This window comes from Furipterus horrens, unplaced genomic scaffold (assembly GCF_987537825.1).
Source record: "Furipterus horrens unplaced genomic scaffold, mFurHor1.1.pri manual_scaffold_3, whole genome shotgun sequence".
In the NCBI taxonomy this organism is placed as follows: Eukaryota; Metazoa; Chordata; class Mammalia; order Chiroptera; family Furipteridae; genus Furipterus; species Furipterus horrens.
In genome coordinates, this window is record NW_028327173.1 from 206,133,347 (window position 1) to 206,157,404 (window position 24,058).

At 54.1% G+C, this 24,058-nt stretch overlaps 1 protein-coding gene across 1 annotated transcript in view; it reads left to right on the top strand.

The window, feature by feature from the left end:
• The window catches only part of CUNH14orf132 (chromosome unknown C14orf132 homolog), a 35,527-nt gene extending 23,714 nt beyond the window's left edge, over positions 1–11,813 (top strand). Inside the window, exon 2 of the mRNA XM_090272143.1 lies at positions 11,293–11,813. Coding sequence (XP_090128269.1) covers positions 11,293–11,517 — 225 coding nt within the window. The 3' untranslated portion in view covers positions 11,518–11,813. The remainder of the gene's footprint in view (positions 1–11,292) is intronic.
• Positions 11,814–24,058: the final 12,245 nt, after the last annotated feature.

Consider the following 24,058-nt stretch of genomic DNA (forward strand, 5'->3'; position numbering starts at 1 on the left):
CGAATACTTTGCCGACGACGCTGAGGAGAGAGATGCCCCGGTAGTTGTTGCAGTCGCTGCGGTCTCCTTTGTTCTTGTACATGGTGATAATGTTGGCGTCTCTCATATCCTGGGGGATGTAACCCTCCTTCCAGCAGAGACAGAGTAGATGGTGGAGCGGCTGTAGCAGGACTGGTTTCCCGCTCTTTAGGATTTCTGGAGGGATTCCATCGCTTCCTGGTGCTTTCCCGCAAGCAAGGCGGTCGATGGCTTTGCCGAGCTCTGCCGCAGTAGGTGGGGTGTCTAGCTCCTCCATGATTGGTAGGTCTGGGATGGCTTTAAGAGCAGTGTCTGTTACGGTGTTCTTCGTTGCGTACAGCTCGAGGTAGTGCTCGGTCCACCGCCGCATTTGCTGTTCCTGGTCAGTGATGACCTCACCTGTCTTGGACTTAAGGGGGGCGATCTTGGAGGGGATTGGGCCTGTTGCCTTCTTGATACCCTCATACATTCCTCGTGCGTTGCCTATATCGGCGGCTTCCTGAATGCTTCTGCACAGATTTAGCCAATAGGTGTTGGCACAGTGGCGGGCGGTCTTCTGGACTTTGTTCCTGGCAGCCCGTAGAGCTTGAAGTGTACTGGGAGTGGGCGTGACCTTGTAAGCCAGTAGGGCCTTCCTCTTAGCCTCGATCACGGGTTCCATTTCTTCCCAGTGAGCCTCGTACCAGTCAGCGTTCTTCCGCTCTTTCTTCCCGTAAGCAATAATGGCGGAGTTGTATATGGCGTCGCGGAGACGTGGCCAATTAGATTCGATAATGTCATCTGCCGCCACTCCCTCGCCGAGTGCATCTTCCATCTTGTTGATGAATTGCTGGGTCTTAACTGGGTTGCTGGCACAACTGGTGTTGATGCGTGGGCGACCCTTCATCTTGGAGTGGTGCAACCTCTTTGGCATTATGCGCACCTTGCTTACCACGAGGGCATGGTCCGTGTCGCAGTCTGCACTGTGGTAGCTGCGGGTGAGGAGGGTGCTGCCAATATCCGTTCTTCTGGTGATGACGAGGTCAAGCTGGTGCCAATGGCGGGAGCGGGGGTGCCTCCATGACACCTGGTGGATCTCTTTGCACTTGAAGAATGTGTTTGTCACGCACAGGCCGTGGTGACACAAAAGCTCAAGCAGTCGCTGACCATTCTCATTGATCTTTCCTCTCCCAAAGTTTCCAAGGCAGGTGGGCCAGGCCATGTGGTCGGCTCCTACTCTTGCGTTGAAGTCTCCAAGGATGTATGGATGTATTGTATCAAATAACACAATGCACAGCAAGTAATGGAGCAAACATTTTTTACTAAAAAAATATTCTTAACCATCTACTCTGTGGTTGATATGCTAGGCACTAGGGATTCAAAGAGAAATTAAATTCAGCTTGTGGCCTTAAACAGCTTGCAATCTTAGGAAAATAAGCAAGCACATAGCTAACTACAATCTCATGTAATATAATGTAACATAACAACATATTTAGTGTAAGGTTACTGCACAGCCAACCATAAAATAATGTGATGTAATGTAACTAATGTAGCAAGCTAATATAAATACACAGCTGACGATGATCCCATGTAATATAACATAATGTAACGTAGTATACTACCGTGTAATATTAGCACACATCTAACTATAAAATAATGTGATGTAATGTAACTAATGTAACGAAGTAACAGAAGTATGTAGCTAACTATAACATAATGTAATGTAACTATAATATGATGTAGCATAACATAATACATTATAGGGTAACTATAATGTAATGTAATATAATGTAATGTAACTATATAAGGTAATATAAGTACACAGCTATAATGTAATGTAATTGTAATATACTATAATGTAATATAACACATTATAGTGTAATACTAGTACATATTTAACTATAACATAATGTAATGTAATATAACTAACATCACAAGGTAATACAAGTACACAGCTAACTAATAATATAATATAACGATAATATAATATATTGTAACATGACATCACATAATATAAATACACAACTATTATGTCATATAACATATGGCATAATGTAATGTTAGCACAAAGCTAACTATAATGTAACACAATATATAATAATATATTAAATTTAATGTAATTTTATTATATATAATTACCATATTTTTTGCACTATAAGACACACCTGACCATAAGACACACCTAGGTTTAGGGGAGGAAGAAAAAAAAAATTCTGAACCAAATGGTGTACTAAAGTATTTAATAAAATATAACAGAATATAGTTCAACCATGTAAAATAAACAGCAGTCAACAGCGGTATTAAGAACCATCATCACTGTCATTAACAAATGAAGAGAGACTTTAAGGTTCAAGTACTCTTCTAGTTTTCTGGGAACCCCAAGAACTCATCATCGCTAGTTCAGAATTTATGGGGGCCTTTAATAACAGGCATTGAGGGAGTTAAAAGTTATCACTAGTTGTAACAGTCACTGAGAGTATCACTGTCCTAGTTACAGGTGCTGGCAGATGACCCCCAGTGCCTATTACAGATAGTGACACCCCTTCCTCCCCTCAGGGCCTGTGTTACTACTAGAACAGTGACCCCACCATGACTCCCTTTATATACTACAGACTTCAGCACTTATGGCTGCTCACCCAGTCACTGCTGACCTCCTCACACAGAAATCTGCTGAGCACTGGGAACAGTATGGAGGTAGGTGAGACAGCTGTAGCATCTAATGGAGCCAGTAGCCAGCTGAAAGCCCGTTACTTCAGCTCCACCCACCTGCCTCTCGTGATTGGCAGAGCTTCAGACACAGTGATTGGTGATTGGAGGTGGTTCTACTGACACAGACCCCACTGAGGGTCAAAGACAATTGGCAATTGGCACTGTGCCTCATGCCCGTTATTAGCCTCAGCTGGTTTGACAGGTCAGTGGTTGTAGCTGGGAGTGTCAGGTGGCTCTCTGCACTCTCCCAGGTCCTGGGTGAGGCAGACGCCATGAGATTCAGCAGTGAAGTGGGACATTTAAGCGTCCCGGGGGCTTTGCATGGGCCCACTGCTTCCTCTTCTAACAGCTGTCGCCACCGCTGACAGGTCAGGTAACACACTTCACGGTCTGTGATGCAATATTAGCTCCATAAGATGCACAGACATTTCCGTCCTCTATTGGGGGGGGGGGTGCATCTTATGGAGCAAAAAATACGGTATATATAGTAATTATTATTATAATATATAATAGTACAATGTAGTGCAATAATGTAGTAATGTTGTCAGTTGTAGGAACAAATTAGTATGGGACCCCAGTAGAGAAAGGCATTAATTCACCTAGAGTGACAATAGGGTTAGAGCTGGCAAACCTGGATTTTGATTTCTGATCCGTTAGTTACGAGCTGTGCAAGCTCAGGGAAATGACTTCCCCTCTCTGAGCCCCCAGTCACCCACCTCATGCTGGGCTGGCGTGAGGATGAGGCAGGAGCACGAGTTACAGCCCCCGGTTCACAGCAGCCCTTCCTTGGGAATCACTGCTCGTCCCGGCTCAGGCAGCTCAGGAAAGGACCTGAGCGTGGACGGAGGACCCGCAGGGGGAAGTGGAGTGGCAGGAGCGCCGGCGGCAAAGTCAGCAGCATGAGCAGCAGGGCGGCTGCGTGAAAACACGTGCACATCAGTTCAGGGGAAGGGGCGAAGGCCAGGGCGGCCGGTGCAGGGAAGCGGAGCTCACCCGTCACCATCCTTGGGCGCGGGGCAGCCACCCTGTGAGAGTCACTGCTGAGCAAGACTGCTGTCAGAGTGGCTTATTATAGGGCCACTGAGGGTGGCACTGAGCGTGGCGCTCAAATAAACCCAGACGTTGCTCTAAAAGTCCTCGGTGTGCACTCAGCGCCGGTCACTATGTCGTTGTGACTTGTCACATTAGGGTGCTGCAGGTGTGACCTCTGCCTTCCTTCCCCTCTTTGAGGGAATGAAGAGTCACTTCTCCTTGTCCGGCCCTGTGTTGGCACACGGAGGTGCCTGCTTACCGTGCTTGTGAGGGCTGCGGGGTGTGTCGCCTGCCAGACAAGCACAAGGATGGCACCCACCTCGTGGGCTCGTTCATGATAAAATGCGCTCCTGCCTGTAAAAGGCGCGGCCCATGCCTGGCAGGGAGCAGGCTCTCAGTATACATTAGCTTCGATCTTTATCTCATGCACCTTATTTAATTGAAAACTCCTCAGCATGTCAACATTAGCTAACGAGTGTGACAGGCACCGCCGCCAGGCACAGATGTCACCATTATCTGTAGCCCACGTGGAGGAAAACACACGTAGGTGGGTGGCTGTCTGTGTGGGTATAATTTGAGGAAAAGGCAGAACTGCTTTTTTCCTTGGATTTTTCAACAAAATAACCCAATCGGGAGGCCGGTGCCCTGCAGGACATCATCCCAAAGTGTCAAGGGGCTGGAAGACTTGGTGAGAAAGCCCGCGGGGCTTGCGGTCTGGAAGCCTGGACGCCATTCCCAGACGTGTGACGTTCATGTGGGTGATGCCGAAAGCCTGCGGTGGGGCCGCCCACTGCAGACCAGCTGGCGCTGGCTCCAGCCGTTAGCCTCCGCATTTGTGGAAGGAGGCGGAGGCTGCCCGCTGACACCCCTGCCAAGTGGGGCCAAAGTGGGGTCTGTCTGGGGCTATCGGTTTCCGCCTCCGTGAGAACCAGCCCGTGTGTGGGGTCAGGAGCACCTGCCGGGCTGCACGGTGGGCAGGACACAGCGTTTGTCAGCCAAAGCCTGAGCAGCAGGCTCCCGTGCAAGGTTTCGGTCCTCCGGTACCTTGTCACCTTTACCACCGTAGGTGTGCCAGGTGCTGAGCGCGGGGACGCGGTGGAGACTGTGGATTCTTGTAACCATAACTTTGAGGGCTGCCACAAACTCTGTGCTCTGGCGGTTTGAACTCAGGCTCTGGGACTTTGGAAATGTTTAGCCTTGGTTTTACCACCTGTAAGACAGAGAAATACCACCTCCTATCGAAGCACTTTGACCAACCCGGGCAGGTGTGGCGTGGACATGAAGCAGGTGACGTGAGAGGGCCACGCAGAGCTGGGGCAGCCCGTCTGGGCAGGCGGGGCCACTTTTGAAGACCTCAGCCCCTTCCACCGGCTTCAACAGCCCAGGGCTCAGAGCCTGACCTCTGACCATGGTCTTCAGGAATTACTCATGCAATGGGATGGAAGGAAAAGGAGGGTTTTGATCTGTACTCCGTGAGATGCTGCCTTTCTCTCAGACCTTTAAGAATTTAAATGTGTATTGTTTTAGAGGGGATGGCTCTTGCTTTATTGGGGGACCCTTCTTCTTCGTACAAGTCATACTAACCTTTATTTTTACAACCTGGAAGCCTGTGTGGGGCCCTTGGCATAAACCCCTTGTGAAGGGGACGTGGTCAAACCTGAGCTCGCTAGCATTTCTTCCAGCACTTTCCAAAGGTTTCACGCAAGGAAATTAAGGTATCATCCCGCTTCCACTTAATATTCCATGGCCTAGAGCCCTGCTCTTGGAACGGGAGTTACCTTCTGTCGTAAGGCGGGAGGGGTTGCTGAAATGCCCCCGGACCTGCAGCCAGAGCCGGGCCAGCAGCCCATGAGCCCCGTGCCCTTTGGCCACAGGAGGGTTTTCACTGGAGAATGGGTGTTCGTCTTCCTTACGCTTTGGTACAATTTGCCAGTGAAAGCATTCGGAGGTTTCTTTTCTCAGGATGCCTTTGCCTCCGTTCTGCGCACCGTGGTCTTGAAGTCAGTTCCTACCAGAAGGCCTTGGCAAGGCTGTCCGGGTCTGCGCGGCACCCCCACCTCTGGGTTTATGTCTTGGTTCCAGTCTCAGCGCCTTCACTGCGTGTCTTTGCGTGGCTCCCGTGCACACACAGCCTGGGACGAGCCCAGAACCTGTGCAGGTTTGTGCACAGAATAGGGGATCCTCCTCTCCAGCTTTCTCCCCTGGGACACTGTGGCTCCCGGGGGGCTTCTTTCCTGACCCTCTGGCTAGAAATTCAGTCTTTCTGTCAACTTGACTGTCCTGCGTGTGCTGTCGGGCACACAACTCAGCACCGCCACGTGCCTGCCGAGCGAAGCGGGAGGGAAAAGAGGGAGAAAAGGCAAGGGATTCCCCCACGCTCTTCCAACCACGCGGCCCTTTTCCCAGTTCCTGTTCCTCTGGGCAGAGAGAAGGGTTAGGGTTACAGTTAGGGTTCCTGGGTCCCTGGTGGCGCTATCTCTGCCTCAGAAGAACAGCTCAGCGTCTGAGGCTGGCCTTGGGGTGGGGCCAGAGAGAGAAAAGAGAAAAAGAAATTGAGGACTCCCCCCCACCAAACTCTCCGGCCCAGCAGCCTCTGTTCTCAGTCCTCTGTCTAGAAAGAGGGGGTGTCTCCTGGGGCGTTTGCTGTGGGAGCTGGGAGATAAGGAGGGAGAGCCCAGTATGTTCCGGGCCCATCCAGCTCAGAGTTTCTCCTCCGTCCAACCCAGAGTGTCTGAGACTTGATTGTGCAGCGTCCAGAGCTCCTAGCTGTACTTGCGGTGGGCTGGCTCCATCTTGGCAGGCTCCAAAAGTCTTTTCATTGTGTTGTTCCTTTTTCCTAGGGATCCCCTGGGTCTGGGCTGAAACCACCCTTGTTTGTATGGGAAGCGGACCCAGCAGTGGCCCAACCAGCAGGCTCAGCGGGTCTGCAGCCAGGACTGCATGTCTTCCTGGGGGGGGAGGGGGGGTCTCTGCCTGTTCTCAGCCAGTGGCTCCCCCCACCCCCAGACCAGGGCCCTGGCCTTGCTGTATGGTCCCCTCCGGGCCTCCCAGGAGTCTATGCCGATCAGTGAGATTGCACAGGCAGGAGGTGACAGCTCGGGTCGCCTTTCTGTCCCTGGGGCTCCCCCCGCGCCACCCCAAGTGTCTTTGGCCCTCACCTTCAGAACACACTGCCAGAAAGTCACCTTTATCCCCCGTTCATCTTCTGTGGCCCTTCTGTTTCTTTTCTCATGCTCCCACTGGAATTCACTTAAAATGAACAACATCCAAAAGTGGAAAATGGAGAAAACCAAAAGCGCTCCCCTAGGGCGAGGCCTTGGGGCAGCAGGCTGGCCGGCTCTCTGCCCTGGGTACCTGGGGGCGCCCAGCCATGGCAGCGAGTCTGGTGCTTACAGTCACGGCTCACAAGCGCTGAGTCCTGCAGCCGACGCCACACTTCAGACTCGAGAGGGCGCTCAGGGTGATCCCCACTATTATACTCTCTCTAAATAGGGAAACCGAGGCCCAGAGTGGGTCAGTCACTGGCCCATGTCATAGAGCCAGAAGGAAATAGCATGAAGCCCAGCCTCATGCCTGACTCTTCAGCCCAAGGAATGAGCCCCAACCCACCCTTTTTTATGCGTGAGACCCCCATTTTTGTTCTTATCTCTGTTTAAAGTGCATGTAAGGCCGTTTTATGACTGCGTTTGAGTGCATATTCCTATTCAAAGTGGAGTCCTTCAAGGTCAGAAGTCATGGGTTACCCTTGGCATCCCCAGTATCTGTCCAACATCTTTTAGAGCAGAGTGGGCCTTCAGAGTTTGTTGAATGAATAATGGATGGATAGATGGCACTTCAAATCTACTCAGCCTTTATATTTGGATCATGGAGATCCTGGGAGAATTTAGTGATAAAAGGAATTATCTCATAATGTTCGTAGGCTGGCTGGAGGCAGCCCTGGAATTTTCCGATGAACTAGGTCACCCAGGGAGCCTGGGCCTCAGATGGCATGCTCCGACCAGACAAAGCCTAGGGCGTGGCTCCGTGAACAAATTCTGGAATTGCAGCTCTTTCTCAGATCGGCTGCACATGGAGTTGCCAGATTTAGCAAATAAAAATACAGGACACCCAGTTAAACTTGGATGTCAGATCATTTTTTAGGAGAAGCATCCAATGCAATATTTGGAATATACTTATACTAAAAAAGTGATTTTTTTGTTGTTGTTTATCTGAAATTCAGATTTCACTGGGTGTCCTGGTTTTTTTTTTTTCCTCTGTGGATTTTATCTAAAGGTATACCTGACCATCTTTGCCACCTGGCTCCCACCTTAAGGCCATCTGTAACTGACTGCCACCTTCTCAGCATCTGGCAAGGACGTCTGAGCACTGGGCTTGGCCTCGACAATCACGCCCCTCTGAGTGGGGCTCAGGGAGGGAGACAGGGCTTCCATAGGGCCCAAACCCTGGTCTCCTGGCCCCAAGGAGATGGGGGAACAATGCAAATGTTTTCACTCCCGTACAGATTTACCGTTACAGTCCACAGCCCAGGAGCACAGGTTCTCTCGTAGTGTGGCCAGGCTGCCGCGGTGCCAGGGCGGGCCCTGTGGGTGGCCTCCAAAGGTTGGGGTGGGCACCAGAGTATGGCCTGCAAGCCCGCCATGTGGAGCCTCCTCCAACAAAAGCCCATTCTCTCTGGCTCCCCCTCCTCTCACGGGCGGGTGGTCATTATTCCGGAAAGTGCCTGGGCCACATCTGGTTACTGCACTTTGAAGATTTCCTTTTGAAAGGCTTTTCTGTGTCTTTCTCAGGAAAGGCCCAGCTTTGGGGAAATTTATGTAATCCCTGTCTCCTCAGCAGGAACAGATAGGGGGCCAGGAGGCTGCCTCATTCCTTGGAGCAGCTCTGCTGGGGGCGGGGGGGCAGCGGGGTGGGGACAGCATGGCCCCCAGGCACCCCAGTGTCCACAACCCCCATGCCCTCCTGGAACCCCCACACACAGCATTTGGCCCCACGTGCCACATGGGGACCCTGACACTGAGGGACAGGACCCTGCATGCTGGGACCCCATCCCAGCTTCAGGGAGCAGCTGGTCCCGCTATGGTGACCGTACGCGCCTCATGTGACACAATTCAGTGTCCACAGCCTTGCTTTTTAGGTTATAAAGTTTAAAAATACTGAAAAGTAACACACATTCACGTGCCCACTGACCATAATAGATCTTTTTAAAAAATATATTTGACCTATTTGCTCATCTTATAATAAACAAGTACAGACAAAATCAGTCCCCTTTGTCCCCCATGCCCCCCTTTCTCAGGGGCAGCTGCCATCATGAACCCAGCTTATGTACAGGGATCCCTCACTTACCACAGGTATTATATTCTAGACTCCCCGCAATAGGTGAAAATCTGTGAAATAGGAACCTTACATTTCTTTTAGTATTTACTGTACAGCACCACAAAATCCCGTGATATAGCAAAAAATCTGCTATAAATACTTAAATATAATATTTTTAAAAATCCTGCGAACAGCGAGGCCATGATAAGTGAACCGCGATATAGAGAGGGACTACTGTATTCACAATCCATGGTTATACTTTCACTTACATATGTGTGGATCCATGCATAGCATGTACTAGTATTTTGTAGGCATGTTTTTAATTTCAGGCGTGGTAGCTGAGTTTATTTTGTGACTTGCCTCCCCCCCCCCCCCAGAAAGTCATTTTCACGTAGCGAAACTGCCATCATCTATGAGGCAGGTGATATTAATTTCCCCACTTTAAAATGAGAAGCCCTAGCCTTGGCTGGTGTGGCTCACTGGATTGAGCATTGGCCTGCAGACCAAAGGGTCACTGGTTCGATTCCCAGTCAGGGCACGTGCCTGGGCTGCGGGCCAGGTCCCCAGTTGGGGGTGTGCAAGAGGCAGCCACACATGATGTTTCTCTCCCTCTCTCCCTCTTCCTAAAAATAAATAAATAAGTAAAGTCTTTAAAAAATTATAAAATGAAATGAGAAACCTGAGCCTCAGGGAAGTTAAGAAGTGGCCCTAGATCACAGGGCAGGGACATGTTGGCTCTGGGGCCAAATCTCACCATGCCCGCAGGATTCTTGGCTGAGGGTTCTAGAATTCATTTAATTCACCAAATATTTTGTGAGCATCTGTGCTGTTCTAGGCACCAGGGATACTGTGGCAAAAGGGAAGGTCCCTACCTTCCTAGAAGTCACGGTCAGGAATCACAGCCTTTATAGATAACACTGACCTTGAACACTGGCCATGGGCCAACAAGCCAACAAATGTTTTTCTGATCTTGACAGAATCTGACAGGGCAGCAGGACCCCCACGGCCCCCACCCGTGCCACTCTGACTGTGTCTAACTCAGCGAGAGGAAACTTGTTTGTTTTCTTGTTCTGTGTCTTTGGGCGACATGCTTCTCCACATGGTAGCCTTTCCAGGGTTTGATGTTAGGGGTTGTACCCCCACATCTGCTCCGTTCTCAGGGGCAAGTGATTGCACCTGCCCGCTGGAGTGACAATGCCCAGATGTCACCTGGACGACGTCTCCAAAAGAGGCTTAGAAGTAGACGGGGCCAGCTGAAGGGCCTTTCCAAGGGACCTTCCAGATGCTTCTCTCACACCCTGTCACTGAGATGACTTCAGCCTTTGTACTGTCATTCTGACCTCGGGTCAGCTCCTGGTCACCTCTTCCCAGTGTCCACACGGACGGCGCCGAGGCTCACCTTCGGTTGGTTTTCTCCACACGCGGTAGTGGGGGCCCTGGGAGCGCGACGCTCTGCTGCGGAGCTCGGGCCTGGGCACCAGCAGCTCTGAAATGTTCGTGCCATTGACTCGGAGGTTCCGTGTCTGGGAGGCTGCCCGCTAACTAACAACGCTGTGTATCCACGCGTGATTTACGAGAGGAAAACACCGAAATTCCTAAATCTCCAGTTCTAGGGGAGTAGTTAGATTATAGCTTGTATTCATGGAAGAACATTATACGACTATGAGAATGGCATTATGATGCACTTTTTATACAGCAATATAAATCCACATCTTTAAATGTGCCCCTTCCACCCCACCTCTCTCTCTCTCTCTCTCTCACACACACGTAGGCAAGAGATTTGGAATAAAAATACCAAAACGTTAGCAATGATTATCCCAAAGTGATGGGATTATGATTCTCGTTTTTTTTTTTTTTCCCCTCTACCTTCTTTTATATTTCCTGAATGTTCTAAGCTGAGCACATGGACTTAAATCGGAGGAAAGCTAAGGCATTTTACAGCCACGCTGTCTTGGAGGGGCCTGGCCTGCAGAGACGCTGCCAACCGGCCATCGGAGTTGATGCTGAGCTGCTCTGGGCCTAGTGCTTCCGTCTGCAAAGCAGACACATCTGCCTCCAAAGGGCCTATGAATATTAATCTTTAGCGAGTAGAATATACACTGTCAACTACCAAGCAAAAACAAAGCCCTGCTAGATGCCTTTTCTTTGCATGGAGTGGCCCGGCCCGGCCCGTGTCCCCGTGGGGGCGCTTCTCCCAGGCCCCGCAGCGCCCCGGCTAACTCTCCCTCTGCTTCCTCGCAGCTGCCCATGATGGGAGGAGCCTTCATGGACTCGCCCCACGAGGACTTCGGCGCGGAGTACTCCCTCTTCAACTCCTCCACCAACATCCACGCGGCCTCCAACGGCCAGGGCCAGCCCGAGGAGCCTCCGCGGTCCTCCAACGACGCCGTCCTGCTCTGGATCGCCATCATAGCGACGCTGGGGAACATCGTGGTGGTGGGGGTGGTGTACGCCTTCACCTTCTGAGGGGCGGCCCCCCTGCCGGCCGCCGTGGGGAGGCTCGGTGCAGGGCGCCATCGCCGCTGGCCTCTGGCCGTGCCCACGTTCCAGAACCAGGAGCTCCGACCGCACGCACGGCCTCTCCCGGGGCTGTGGGCATGCGTCTGGAATTTCCGCAATGGCCCTGATATTCATAGTCCATCTGTGGTCAAGCGGGTCTGGAAACATGGCACCGGGAGCTCCCAGCCCCCGCAGCCAGGACGGGCCAGGCCTTGGAGGAGCAGGGCTGGGAATTCTTGACACTGCTTTCTAAGAAAAAGAGACCCGGGGAGTGGGGGGGGGGGGCAGCCAGTTAGGTTCAAAATACAGGCGGAGTTGGGCCACCGCTTGCTGGCAGTTAATAGTCACTTAGGTGTCTCATTTTCATGCAGACGTATCACAGCCGGTGTGTGGGGTGCCAGGCAGGAGCCCCTCAGAACATGAGTGTTCCCACCCCAACCCCGGCCCCCCGGAATACCGGTGGTGGTCATTGAAGGGCTATAGGACATTCCTCATTTGACTTGCAAGTGGCACCTTTGTTTACCAGACACCTGGCCCCTTCTGAGACCCAAAAGCATCTGGAAACCCAAGGACATGACCAGTGACATGGTGGGGTGCAAGATGGTGGCTTTCACCTGCGGGGTGGACTTTCTCTTCTTTTTAACAAGTGGGGGAGCCACCTTGAAAAATGCAACCTGCCGGCCAGTTAAGTCTTTAGGCCACCCCCATGAAGAGGCTCTTCGTCCTCTGAGAAGTCAGGGTCTGAGAGATGAAGAAGGCTCTGTCCACCGGTCACTGGATGGAGGACAGGGGCGTGGTTTGCCTGTGGTCACTGGGCACGTTCATGCAGGGACCAGATCAGAAGGGACGCTTCCTGACTCCGCTCAGGGTCCTCTCTAAGCCCGCCCCCGAGCAGTGCGCGGCCTCCTCAGCTGCCCTCGGAGACAGAGTCCAGAGGGTCTTGAATGGCGTGCAATGTGGGCAGGGAAGTCAGATACCCACACGGTAAACTCGGTTTGGCGACCGTGTGATCTGTTGCAGGCGTGACTGTACCTGCCCAAGTCAGTTCCCAACGTTCTTAGAGGTCAGGGGCTGGGGGCCTGGCAAACAGGGAGTCGCCCCCGCCCCCGTGAGGACAGGAGTGTGATGGGACATTTCAGGGGAGCCCTACGGGAAAGGGCTCGTTTTCCTTCTGACCTTGGGAAAAGTGGCTGCGCAGGACCGCCCTCCGGAGGCAGCGTCCCTGTGCGACAGGGTGGGAGTCGGGCTCACTCCCCTCCGGGCCGGGGGTAGCCGTATCCTTGCTCTCTCCCTGCGCTGTACAAAACAGAATAAATCAAGCGGCACCAGCGCCCCCTCTGCAGCTGGGAAATAGGAGGCCTGGGTAAGGAGCCCTTGTGTATGCGTGGGCACCGCTGGAAAAAGGCTGAACTGGTCACTGTGGTCTCAGGAGAGATGAGTGATCTTGATGACAGGCAAAGGGACGGGGTCATTGTCCAGAGGCTGGCCCTGAGCTGCCGTGATTACAGGGTTACCAGCCCCACCTCCAGGCAGCACTGGCAGATGGCCCCCGGCATTTATTGGTCACATCTGTCACTGCGGCCTCACAGCCACCGCAGACGCTCAGCTCGAGGGAAGGTCAAGAGTGCGGAGCGCTGGCATGATGCTGCAGAGCAGAAGGGACGTGGGGCCTCCCGCTGGGACGCCTTCTGGGACCACTGAGGGGGCCCTGCTCTCCGTGGAAGCAGCCTGGAGACGGTGCTGGCTAGTTAGCCATCGCAGCCCATCCTGCCAGCGCAGGCCCCTCCATCAAGCCCCCGGGTCTGCCCATGAGCAAGGTCTTCCTTAGACAGAGAGCCCAAGGAGGGCGGTCAGAGCCAGGCTGGGGAGACAAGGCCATGCACGGTGTCTTCATGGGGGTCGCTCCAGCCCACGTGCCTGGACTCTTCATCTTCGGTTACCAGGGGAGCCTGCGGCCCTGTAGGAGGCAGGTGGCAGCTCCCTGTTTTCCAAGGGGCCCGTGGAGATGGCGTTGGAGAGGGTGCTCTGTTTTCTGTGATGTGGGGAGGAGAGAAAGGATGGAGGACTCCAGCCTCCCAGGCAGCCCTTGGGGCTGGCGGTCACTGGGCATGGCAGTCTCCTTCCTGAAGGTTTTCTTCCCCTGACATAAAAGCCTTCATCTCTTTTCATTGTCAAGGCCATGGATAGTCGGGAGCTTTAGGGACCATCTTGTCCAAACTTGGCATCACACAGGTTACAGCAGCTTGTTCGGGGTCATTCCATCTCGGCCTCCTGTGGTTTCACTACCGATCTTTTCCCACCATGCCTCAAATAACAATGAGGATAGACGTGTGTGGTGAATTTCTAGCCAGAAATTCATCACACTGCCCCTCCTGTCTGAGTTGGGGTTCTGTCTTGAATCTTAGGTAAAGGACAAAAGGAGATGTGACACCGTTGTTTGAGACCTTCGTCCAGGCTCCATGCCAGACTGACATGCATGTATTTAATGCTTACAATGACCTTACGGCATCATTGCTCAAACACACAGATAAGGAACCAGAGGCTCAGAGCAGTGCAGTAACTCGCCCAAGGCTACACAGCACGGAAGTGAGGAGCTGGGGTCTGAGCCTGGACCATTCAGCTCCGAAGCCAGGCTCTTTCTGCAACCCCATGCTGCCTTCAGTGGCTGGGTGGTGCCTCCAGGGCCCATTTAAACCAGTCCCTTAGTTTAGAGAGGTCCTTTTCCAAGGTCCCACATGGCGGGGCAGCCTGGGCCAGCTTCTACACGTAGAAGTCTCCGACGGTGCTTGGAATGGGGCACACTCATCCTCCTGCCGGCGCTGTCTCTGCCCAGGCTTCTGGGTGGTGTCTCTGTAGCCTGCCCCCGTCTTTAAAGATTGGGCATGATTTTCTTCGCATGGCCATAGAAGTCCCCACAGACCAGCTTGCTCAGGATACATGCAGAGGGGAGCCCCTCGGGGGACCCCAAGGTGTGAGGCACGTGCAGCCAGAATGGCTGAGAAGGGTTATGGACAGTCCGTGCCGCAGGTGGGGCAGCAGCCGGGGCTCAGGCTTCCTGCTGAACCCCAGGAGGAGCAGGGGGGCAGCTGCTCCTCCCTTGGGCCCTCGCTGGCCTGGGGCTCCTGTTCTGGCTTCTCCTAGGTGAGGTGGCCCAGAGCCCTCCTTGACTTGAGGAACCAGTGCTGAGAAGGAGCAGCTGAACCCTTCAGGGGCTGCTCCCCCACAGAGGGGTCCTACATTTTCTGGAATGTTCTCTATGCACTTTGACTCCATTTTCCATTGTCCGGTGTTTGCTTGCATGAGGGACACATTTTGCTGCCCAGAACAACACCTGCCTTATGAGGTCAAGTCCTGTCGCTGGAGCTAGGTGGAGAGGCCAGAGGACCTGTTAGCCTGGCCTGTCCCAGTGGGATGCTGCCTGCTGTTGGGGCCTGGGCAAGGTGACTGCTCTGCCAGCTTCTGCTCTGTCATGACTGCCCCTGCCCTTTTCCAAATCAAGGTCAAGAGGCAAATGAGGCTCCGCCGACCCTCTTTACCCCCCAGAGAGAGACGATTATATCCCCTTTGGGGCATCGTCCAGGATCCCAGGGAAGACAGGCTGGTGGCACTTGGCTGGAGCAGCCAAGGCCGTTTTCCTGCCATTCCAAAGGGAAGGCTTGGACCCCCGCCGGACCACCGGCATACGCTTAACTCCCTCCCTGGAGCCAAAGAGGCTCGTCCCCAGACACCTGCCTCCTGCCAGGCGCATGTGACCTTCCTTCTGGTTAGTGATGCCATCACTAGTCATTGTCCCTGCTGTCCTTCCCTCTGCATCCCCTTGTGCCCTGTGCCACCTACAGCTCACTTCCTTCCCACCCCGCCCCCAGGGGGCAGCAGTGAGGGTGGGGAGGAAGGCGCAGTTACCAGTATTGTTTCACTTTCCTGGTGAAACACTGAGGCCAGGCTATGAGCCTGGGAACCCACAGCTAAGGCGCTGCGACAGCCACCCAGCTGTAGCCTCTCTGCAGCCACCCACCCCCGTCATGAGCCCTCTGGACCGGTCTTCCCGAGATGCACCACTGAGGCCGGGGCTTTTTGGGTCCTGGGAAGGCCAGGCAGCAGTGCACACATGTTTATCAGTCTCAGAGCTGTTAGCAGCCTGAGAGGGCTTCTAATCAGGACCTTTCAGTCTGGGGAGGGCAGCTGGGGCCACACAGTAAATTCATGAAGAGCCAACAAGGCTCTGGGCACCTGGCCCAGGACGCCACCTCCCGGCGTGCCGGACATTCAACAGGGAGCCAGGGGTGGCCCTGGGTTAACAGCCCCAGCCCTGGGACAGACATCATGTTCTCCGCCAGCTGTCACCTGGCCCCTTGGCCATGTCCTGGCAAAGGCCCTTTGTCCCCAGTGCCAGTGGGCTGGGCTGCTGTGACAGGACACCCAGGGAGCAGCGCTTAGGGGTCACACGGAGCAGCAGGAGCTGGACTGCCCCGCGTTCGCCTGGCCCACCTCTCCAGTCCCGCCTGCTCCAGGGGCCCCTGACCTGGGTCATTCAGTGAGAGGGATGGAGGAGGGGATGGGTGAACTGAGCCCTGAATGCCCAGAGGGACAGAGTCTGTGATCTCCAAGCATAAACAGAAGCGTCTCTGAGAAACACAGGTAACCCGAATTAAGCGGAGGCCAGGTGGTACCAATGAGGCAGTTCTGAAATTAGACCTTCAGCATTTCTTTACCTCTGGGGAGTGGGGTCGAGGATGGGATGGGGTGGGCAGGGGACAAAACAATGCAAACCCTAGTGATTGAAGGAGGAAGGGTTGCCCCAGCGTGAGAAGACTCTTGTCAGCAGGAGTGTAACGGAATGGTTGAAGGTACATGAAATTCACAACATGAACTTGGGAACGGAGGTCTGGTCGAGCTATGTAATAAAGGCAGAGAGGGCCCCCGGACAGGTTGGACAGGTGGGCGGTGTACTGGGAGGTACTGTGCGTGGAGCCAAGGTGCACCTCCCAGACCGCTCCCTCCCCCGGGGGGCCAGACCCTCGTCCCTCAGCGAGGTCCCCTCCACGTGCCTGAGCAGCGACCAGTGACCCAGTGGCCCTGTATCTGTCTCCTTAGCCCTCTTTTCCCCGACATTGTTATTGGAGAATCACCGCATGTACCGTATGAAGCATTGTCCCAACAAGCCAGGTGGTTCTGACCAGGGCTGGGTAAGCTGACAGGCGGGGAGTGGGGGTGGGGTTCCAACCTTTTATGTTTCAGGAAACTGAGTCTCCGAGAGCTTTTTTTTTGGTTGGTGGGGGCATGGATTGTCAGGTCAGGCTAGCCATCAGGAGAGCGCCCAGAACATCTGTCTACACAATTTTTTGAATCACTGGGCCACTGCTTCTCAACTGGGGACAATTTTATCCCCCAGGGGACCTCTGGCAATGTCTGGAGACAGTTTTGGTTTTCACAGGGGAGGGGGGTGGTTCTGCAGGCATCTAGTGAAGAGAAGCCAGCGATCCACAAAGGTCTGATTTCCCCCATTTGTGAGTCAGTGGATAAATCAAAGCTCTTCCAAGCAAAGCAGCCCCCGTGGCTGCTGCCTCGCGCTCAGACAGTGTGGGAGAGGACAGTGATCCACCACCCGGACGCCGTTAGAATCCCTGTAACTCGTCTTCTCCCTCTGACTCTTCATTGCTACTGTCTTTGACTTTCGTGGGGATCCTCAGCCCGGATGGAGAGAACCCTACAAAGTGGGTGGGCGGGGCTGAACTTGTCCCTCGTGCCCCAGCCCAGTAACTGTGCGTCTCTGGGACCCAAGGGACCTGGCCCACTGCCAATGCCTCTGCGAAGCGTGGCCCGGGGAGAAGCCTGGCAGCGGTGGGAGGAGTGGGGGCCGCTGGGCAGCCTTTGTGCAAACCCCACCTTGCCTGCCTGACCCTTGACCCACACCCCACCCCACGTCCCCCGTTGAACGCTTACTTACACTCTTTCTACTGTCTGAAGTTTTACAGAAAACTTATTCTTGTAACTAGCCCCCTCCAGATACCCATTCTTCTCAGAGACTCGGAAATGTTTCTCTGTTTTACTAACGTTTTCATAATCACCTTGTAAGTCGTTTACTGACTAAAAAAGTATTTTAACTATTCTCATAGCTTTGCTACTCGTGCCCCTGGTTCGGATCGCCAACTTTTACGACAGCGGAAAGCCTATATCCTAATGTAGGGTTTTGATGTGATTACACGCATCTAACTTTAATGGATGTAAAAACGTGGCTGTGGAATCGTGGGTCTTTGGCCGGCAGTCCCGTGGCTCTTGTGGTCCTTTTCTATTATGATGATTAAAAGGAAAGAAACTGCCTGAGTCCAGCCTGTGCTTTTCCTCCAGGACTCTGTCCACACGTCTCTGCAAGGCTCCGCTCAGCGTCACCTCCCCCTGCTGATCCTTCTGCCCCACCCCAGCAGGACAGTCCCCGCCTCCCCTGTCCCCCACCCCCCCGAACCTCCCCGTCGTCATTCCTGTAGTAACTCCCCGAAGCGGGGCTCACCTACCCATCACCTGTCCTCCCCACCCTCTGAGTCACCTGCGAGCCACGTTCCTTGTCGTCACCCTGTCATCTCTGCCCCCCACACCGTGCCTGGCTCCTGGTGAATGCCCGGTGACAGTCAGGGACTGCATGAGTGATGTCCGAAAGACCCGCTCGGGAAATGTCAAGCCAAGCCGGGACAGTGCGTGTGCAGTTGGCTGCGTGCATTCGCTTCCTGATGACAGCAAGCACAGCACTTGTGGGGTTCGGTACAGTTCTGAGCTCTTTACCCATAATGACTCACGTGACCACACACTGTACAAAGTAGGTACTGCTGTTATCCTGTTTTTTACAGACAAGGAAACTGAGGCACAGAGAGACTTCTCGCACAAGCCCATGAAGCTGGTGTCAGGACAGGACTGGAATCGGGGTCGGCTCAGAGTCCATCTTCCGGTGGCTATAAAATGCCTCCTCAACCTTTGCTGGGTACTGACTTTTGGAGGTCCTGTGCCCAGAGCAGGGATGCTGGGGCAGCGAGCAGCCCCCATCCTGGAACACATTTTTGCAGAGAGAGGGACACAAATAATGTCACTGTTGGGTGTTACATGCTGATATGACAAGGACCCAAGTATTGGGTTCTGCACCAGGGTCCCTTCTGAGTCCATACCAGGCCCCAAGGAGGTCTGCCCTGGGGGCCAAGACCCCCTGAAGAGGAAACAGTGGGTACAAAGGATTGCTTGCCTCAGTGGCTTCTGCAGGAGCAGACAGCTGATGACGCTTGGACCCAAAGCTCTAGGTCCCCACTTAAAGGCTGGTCATCGTGACAGGTAGGGGCTGTCCGCCACTGGGGCAGGTTCAGGAATAGGGATGCCAGTGAGAGATTCACAGGTCACGTGCCGAGGGTTTTACCACCACGAAGCCTTGGGCTGCAGGTGTGCCCCCACCCCCACTGCAGCCTCGGCTGTCTGGGAGGTGGGAAGCCAGGGTGGAACCTGGAGGTGATTAAAACCAGCCCCAAGTGGCCCGGATGTCAGTGTGGGGAGCCGTGGTGGGCAACAGGCTGCCATCAGATGCACCCCAACCACCATGTCTGGAACAGGGCGGTGGCAAGGAAGCTGAGAAGTGACTCCTGATTTCGCCCCTCAAACCTGCCCCTCCGGCCATCATCCCCAGCACCTGCCCCCACCCCCAGCTCTGACCCACAGCCTCAGGCCTTCCTGTCCAGCCTCAGGGCTCAGCGAAGGTCAGGGGGGACTCACACAGCCCATCAGACTGACTTCTCACAACTGAGGAGCATCGTTTTGAAATAAAGAAAGCGAGTGGCAAGATTTTTCAGGGACAGAAGGCGGCAGCCACAGTACAATGCTGCTCTGTTTATATTTTAAGAGATGACAGTGAGGCCAGTCCATTCTACAAGTGCCTGCCCCCTGCCCCCCACTGCCATACCCCCTGCTAGCAAATTGAGTTTGTAGATACAATAGGTTCATATTCTATTTGCCTGCTGCCAATTAGTCTGATGCTTCAGTGGTTTGGAGTGGGCTCCCTGGAACAGACTGTCAGTGTGCAGGACTAAAGCAAACAATCAAACAAACACAGCTCTTCGCTTTGACCAGGAGGCAGCTGAGATGGGGGGGCAGGGGTGCCCCCTCTACTGGACAAACCTGCCTGTCCCCCTAGAGGGAAAAGACCCCTCAAGATCACCCTTGTGTCCCCACGATGCCCAGGCAAGGCGGAGTGTCAGACTTCACACAGTGGGCGAGTAAATAAATACACAGGAGGAGCTGGGAGGACACACCCAGCCGCTTCCCCCCATCCCCCATCACCTAGAGGGGCTCAGGAGGAGGAGGCGGAGGAGAGGGACGAGTTCCAGAACGGTGATGAGTCCCTCGTGATGCCGGGAGCCCAGCCAGCGGGTAGCTTTCCATCTGGCCTCCTCTGGCCCCAATTCCTCAGGCTCCCGCTGAGCAGACCCTGGCCGGCCTGGGCAGGGCAGACCGGCCTGGTGATGAATATTTATGCAAGCCCTGCTGCTGGGGCCTTTTCTGCAAACCACACAAAAAAAAACATTAACTGCCATGGAAACTGGGGACCAGCACTTGTGGGAGGGGGGCTGCTGCCCTCAGGTGTGGCAAAGCACTTCCCAGTCCAGCCTTGACCCTGGACAGGCTCCACTGTGCTGGCCTCTCCCAACCAACATCCGCCTGCCCCTACCACAGCACCTGTCTGGCGGGGCTCTCAGCTGTGTGGGGGCAAGGCAGGACCCCCCTTCTTTGTCTTGGAGGTGGGGGGCAGAAGGGAGGGTACAAATGGTCGTGAAGGAAGGAGGGTGTAAGAGTGGGCATTGGGGAGCCTGGGGGCCAGGGCTGAGGGGAACCAGAGGAGGACCCCGGGCACGCTGGCACCCCAGGCCAGAGGCCGAGCCTCCAGTCTTTGGAAAAGAAAACCGAGGTTCATAGACCCACTTGCTCAATAATTACTGACCGAGCACGCACCACGTGCCACGCGCTATTGCAGGTCCTGGCGGCGCATAAGGGAACAAACGAAAATGTATCTGCCACCTTCTGATGGTAAACATAGGAAGGAAATAAAGAAATCGTTACCTAATGTCATATCTGGGACATAATAAAAACTATAACAGCGTCTATTACAATACTGTATTCCATACTGAAAATTTCCTAAGAGGGCAGATCTCACGTGAAGTGTTCTTACAACGACAGAAGAAACAAAACAGAGAGCGACTCGTCGACACAGAGAACAAACTGAGGCCCACTCCCGGGAAACCCGTGCATGATCCTGCCTTGCCCGGGAAACGCCCACGCCTTCCATTCGTTCCCAAACATGCCCCCAGAGGGCGCTGCGCTCCCGACACTTGGAGGGGAAAATAAAAACACAGCGCGCCCCGGCCAGCAGGGGCCAGTGTGGCGTCAGAAATGTGAGCGGGCCGAGGCGTCGTGCGGGGGGGGGGGGGGGGGGCGGGGAGCGGCGGGGGGGGGGGTGCCAGGCCCATCTCTGCCCCTCGCGGTGAGGGAGACGCCCCCTGCAGGCAGCACCCGCAGAAGCGCTGAGACGGCCTCTTTCCGGAGCTTGCGCTCCCGCGCACGGAGCGCCCCTAAACGGCAGGGGAAAGGGACCCATGCGCGCTGCTGTGCGTCTAGCCCCTGCCCCGCCACATAAATGCGCGTCCTGGGCTGAACCCCGCGCTCAGACCTCGTCTCTGCGGACCCGGGCAGGAATCAGTCTTGTTTTAACAAAGCTTTTCGTGGAAGCATGACATCCAGACGGGAAAATGCGCGTGTCCTACGTGGGCAGCTCAGTACATTTTCACCAAGTCCTCACGCTCGCACACCCCGACTCGGGTCAATAGGCAAGCGCGCGCAGCGGATCCAGAGACCCCTCCAGCCTGCGCAGTGCTGCGAAGTCAGCCTGAGTGGGTGGCCGACCGCACCAGCAATGGAAAATCTGGATTTCTGGACGACGTGAAAAGATGCGCATGTGGCTGCCTGCCCACGGGGTGGAGGGAGCTGGGGTGGAGGGAGCAGAACGCCCGCTGGCCTTACGGGAGGTCATGGCAGGCCCAGGCAAGCCGCGTCCCCGAGCTCAGCATGTTAAAGGCCCTTCCCCTGTCCTCCTCTACATGCCACTGACGGCGGGACAAGGAGCCCAGGGGCCCAGGAGGAAGTGTCCATCTGCATCCCTCGTTTCCTCTTCTAGACTACACTCCGGTACGCAGGACCCCAGAATCCTGTGCCCTCCTCTAGGCCTGGGTAGTTCGTACTTTTGAGACCTGACTGCATAGGTGTCTGCACTTTTAGGCCCCAGGGCGATGCCAAGGACAGCTGTTTGTGAAATAGAGGGGCAGTGAAGGGGGGTCAGATGTGCGGGGTGTGGGGGGAAGGACCCAGGCCAGAGCCCATTCTCCTGGGGACCATGGTCTAGCATAGAATCCCTCAGAGTCTATACTGGTCATGATTCTCCAAAGGAACAGAACCAATGGGATAGAGAAAGACATTTATTTTAAGAAAGTGGCTCATCCCATGATGGGGCCTGGTGAGCCTAAAATCAGTGAGGCGGGCCATCAGTCTGGAAATTTAGGGGAGAGTTGATGTTCTTAAACCCAAATTCCATAGAGCAGCAGGCTGGAAACTCAGGTGAAGTTTATAGCCTGGAGGAGTCCTTCCTCTTTGGGGAAAGTCTTCCTCATTCTTTTTTCCTGTAACCTTCAACTGATTGCACGAGGCCCCCAACATTATGGAGGGCAATCTGCTTTACCCAAAGTCCCCCAATTTAAACGTTAATCACAGCTACAAAATTCCTTCACAGCAACATCAAGGTTGGCGTTTGGCCGACCAACTGGGCCACCGTAGCCTAGCCAAGGTGATACAAAGAATGAACCAGAATAGAATCCAAGGAATCTATATCCAAATCCAGCCTTTCAGGTTGTTGGGAAGGTGTAGCTATCAAGATAGAAGAATAAAGTATATATTTCACTCAAAAATGCGTTAGTTGATTTATAGCTTTTATACGTTTGGACACATGGGACGTGGGCTTTGTTGATACAGTTGCCCTGGCCCGGCATGTGTGGAGGGCAGCCCCCCCCCCCCCCCCCGTAACTCCAGACTCTTTTATAACAGCGTACCTCAGTCCCACGTACCGCTCCTGGCCCCTGCGGGCACTGGGTTTGCAACCCTGGATTTTAGAAACATCTCTTTGGGAAGGAGGAGGGGAGGGTGGAATTCACAGCCCATCTATTACCATCAGATGGGCTCTAGCTCTGTGAAGATGTATGAGCTTCTATAAAGCCTCCGCCCACCTCCCCGTGGTGCTGGGTGTCAAGGCCAGGGACCCGAGGACACTTTCAGTTCCGTTTCCCGGGAATAGGACACAGGAGCATCCTGTGGGTTTAATGAGATGATGTCGGCAGCTGGCCTTGCACACAGTACACGCTCACAGACTGTAGCAGGAACAGCCGTCCCCCCCTTATCCATGGGGGACACATTCTAAGACCTCCAGGGGTACCTAAGATCGCAGAGAGTCCTGAACCCTGTATATACTATGTTTTTGCCTATACATGCATGTCTATGATGAAGTCTAAGCTACTCTGGCACCATCAAGTAAAACAAGGGTGACTTGGACACAAGCGCTGTGATACGTCAACAGTCAGTCTGACAACTGAGGTGGCTACTGAGTAACTAACAGGCCAGTGGCGTGTACCGCGTGGAGACTCGGACCAGGAGGATTCATGTCTCCAGTGGGAGAGAGGGCCACAGCGAGAAATTTGATCACGCTGCTCAGAGGGGCATGCAATCCAAAACCTATGAATTGTTTATTTCTGGAATTTTCCATTTAGTATTTTCGGACTGCACTTGGCCCCAGGTAACGAAAACTGCAGAAAGCGAAACTACGGAGAAGGGGGGCTACTGTATGACCATTCTGAGGGCTCACTGGTCAACGGATCGGCCCAGTCTCCCATTTAAACTGCTCTCTCCTGGTTGGAAGAGCTGGGTCAGGGCCTGCTCTGCCTTGGAGTTCATCAGGGGGACAAGGGAAAGGAAAACGTCCTAGGACAGGAGCCAGCGGGGCCACTGCCTGTTTTTATAAAGTCTGATTGGGGTGCACGGCCCGCCCATTTATTTCTGTCTTGTCTGCAGCTGCTGAAGCGCGAGGATAGCAGCTGAGTGTTGGCAACAGACACCACGTGGCCGGCAAAGTTGAAAATGTTTCTTATCGGGCCCTTTGCAAAAAAGTTTGTCAACTCCACCCTCAAAGGTAAGACTGAGAGTGAGCCCTCCCTAAAGAGAGGTCAGTCCTCCTGGCTGACCAAGCAGGGGACTCTCCCCTTTGTCCTCCTGGGGGGCAGAAGCGCCCAGGGAGCGCAGGAGGAGGCAGTTCTCCACACAACTGGCCTGGGGAAGGCAGCCCCATATCACTTGCTTCCATTTCACCCAGTTTCATCCCAAGTAGCTCACCCACAGCCTTGGGGAATGAGGGAGCAGACATGAGGCAGCCTTGGCGACCACAGAA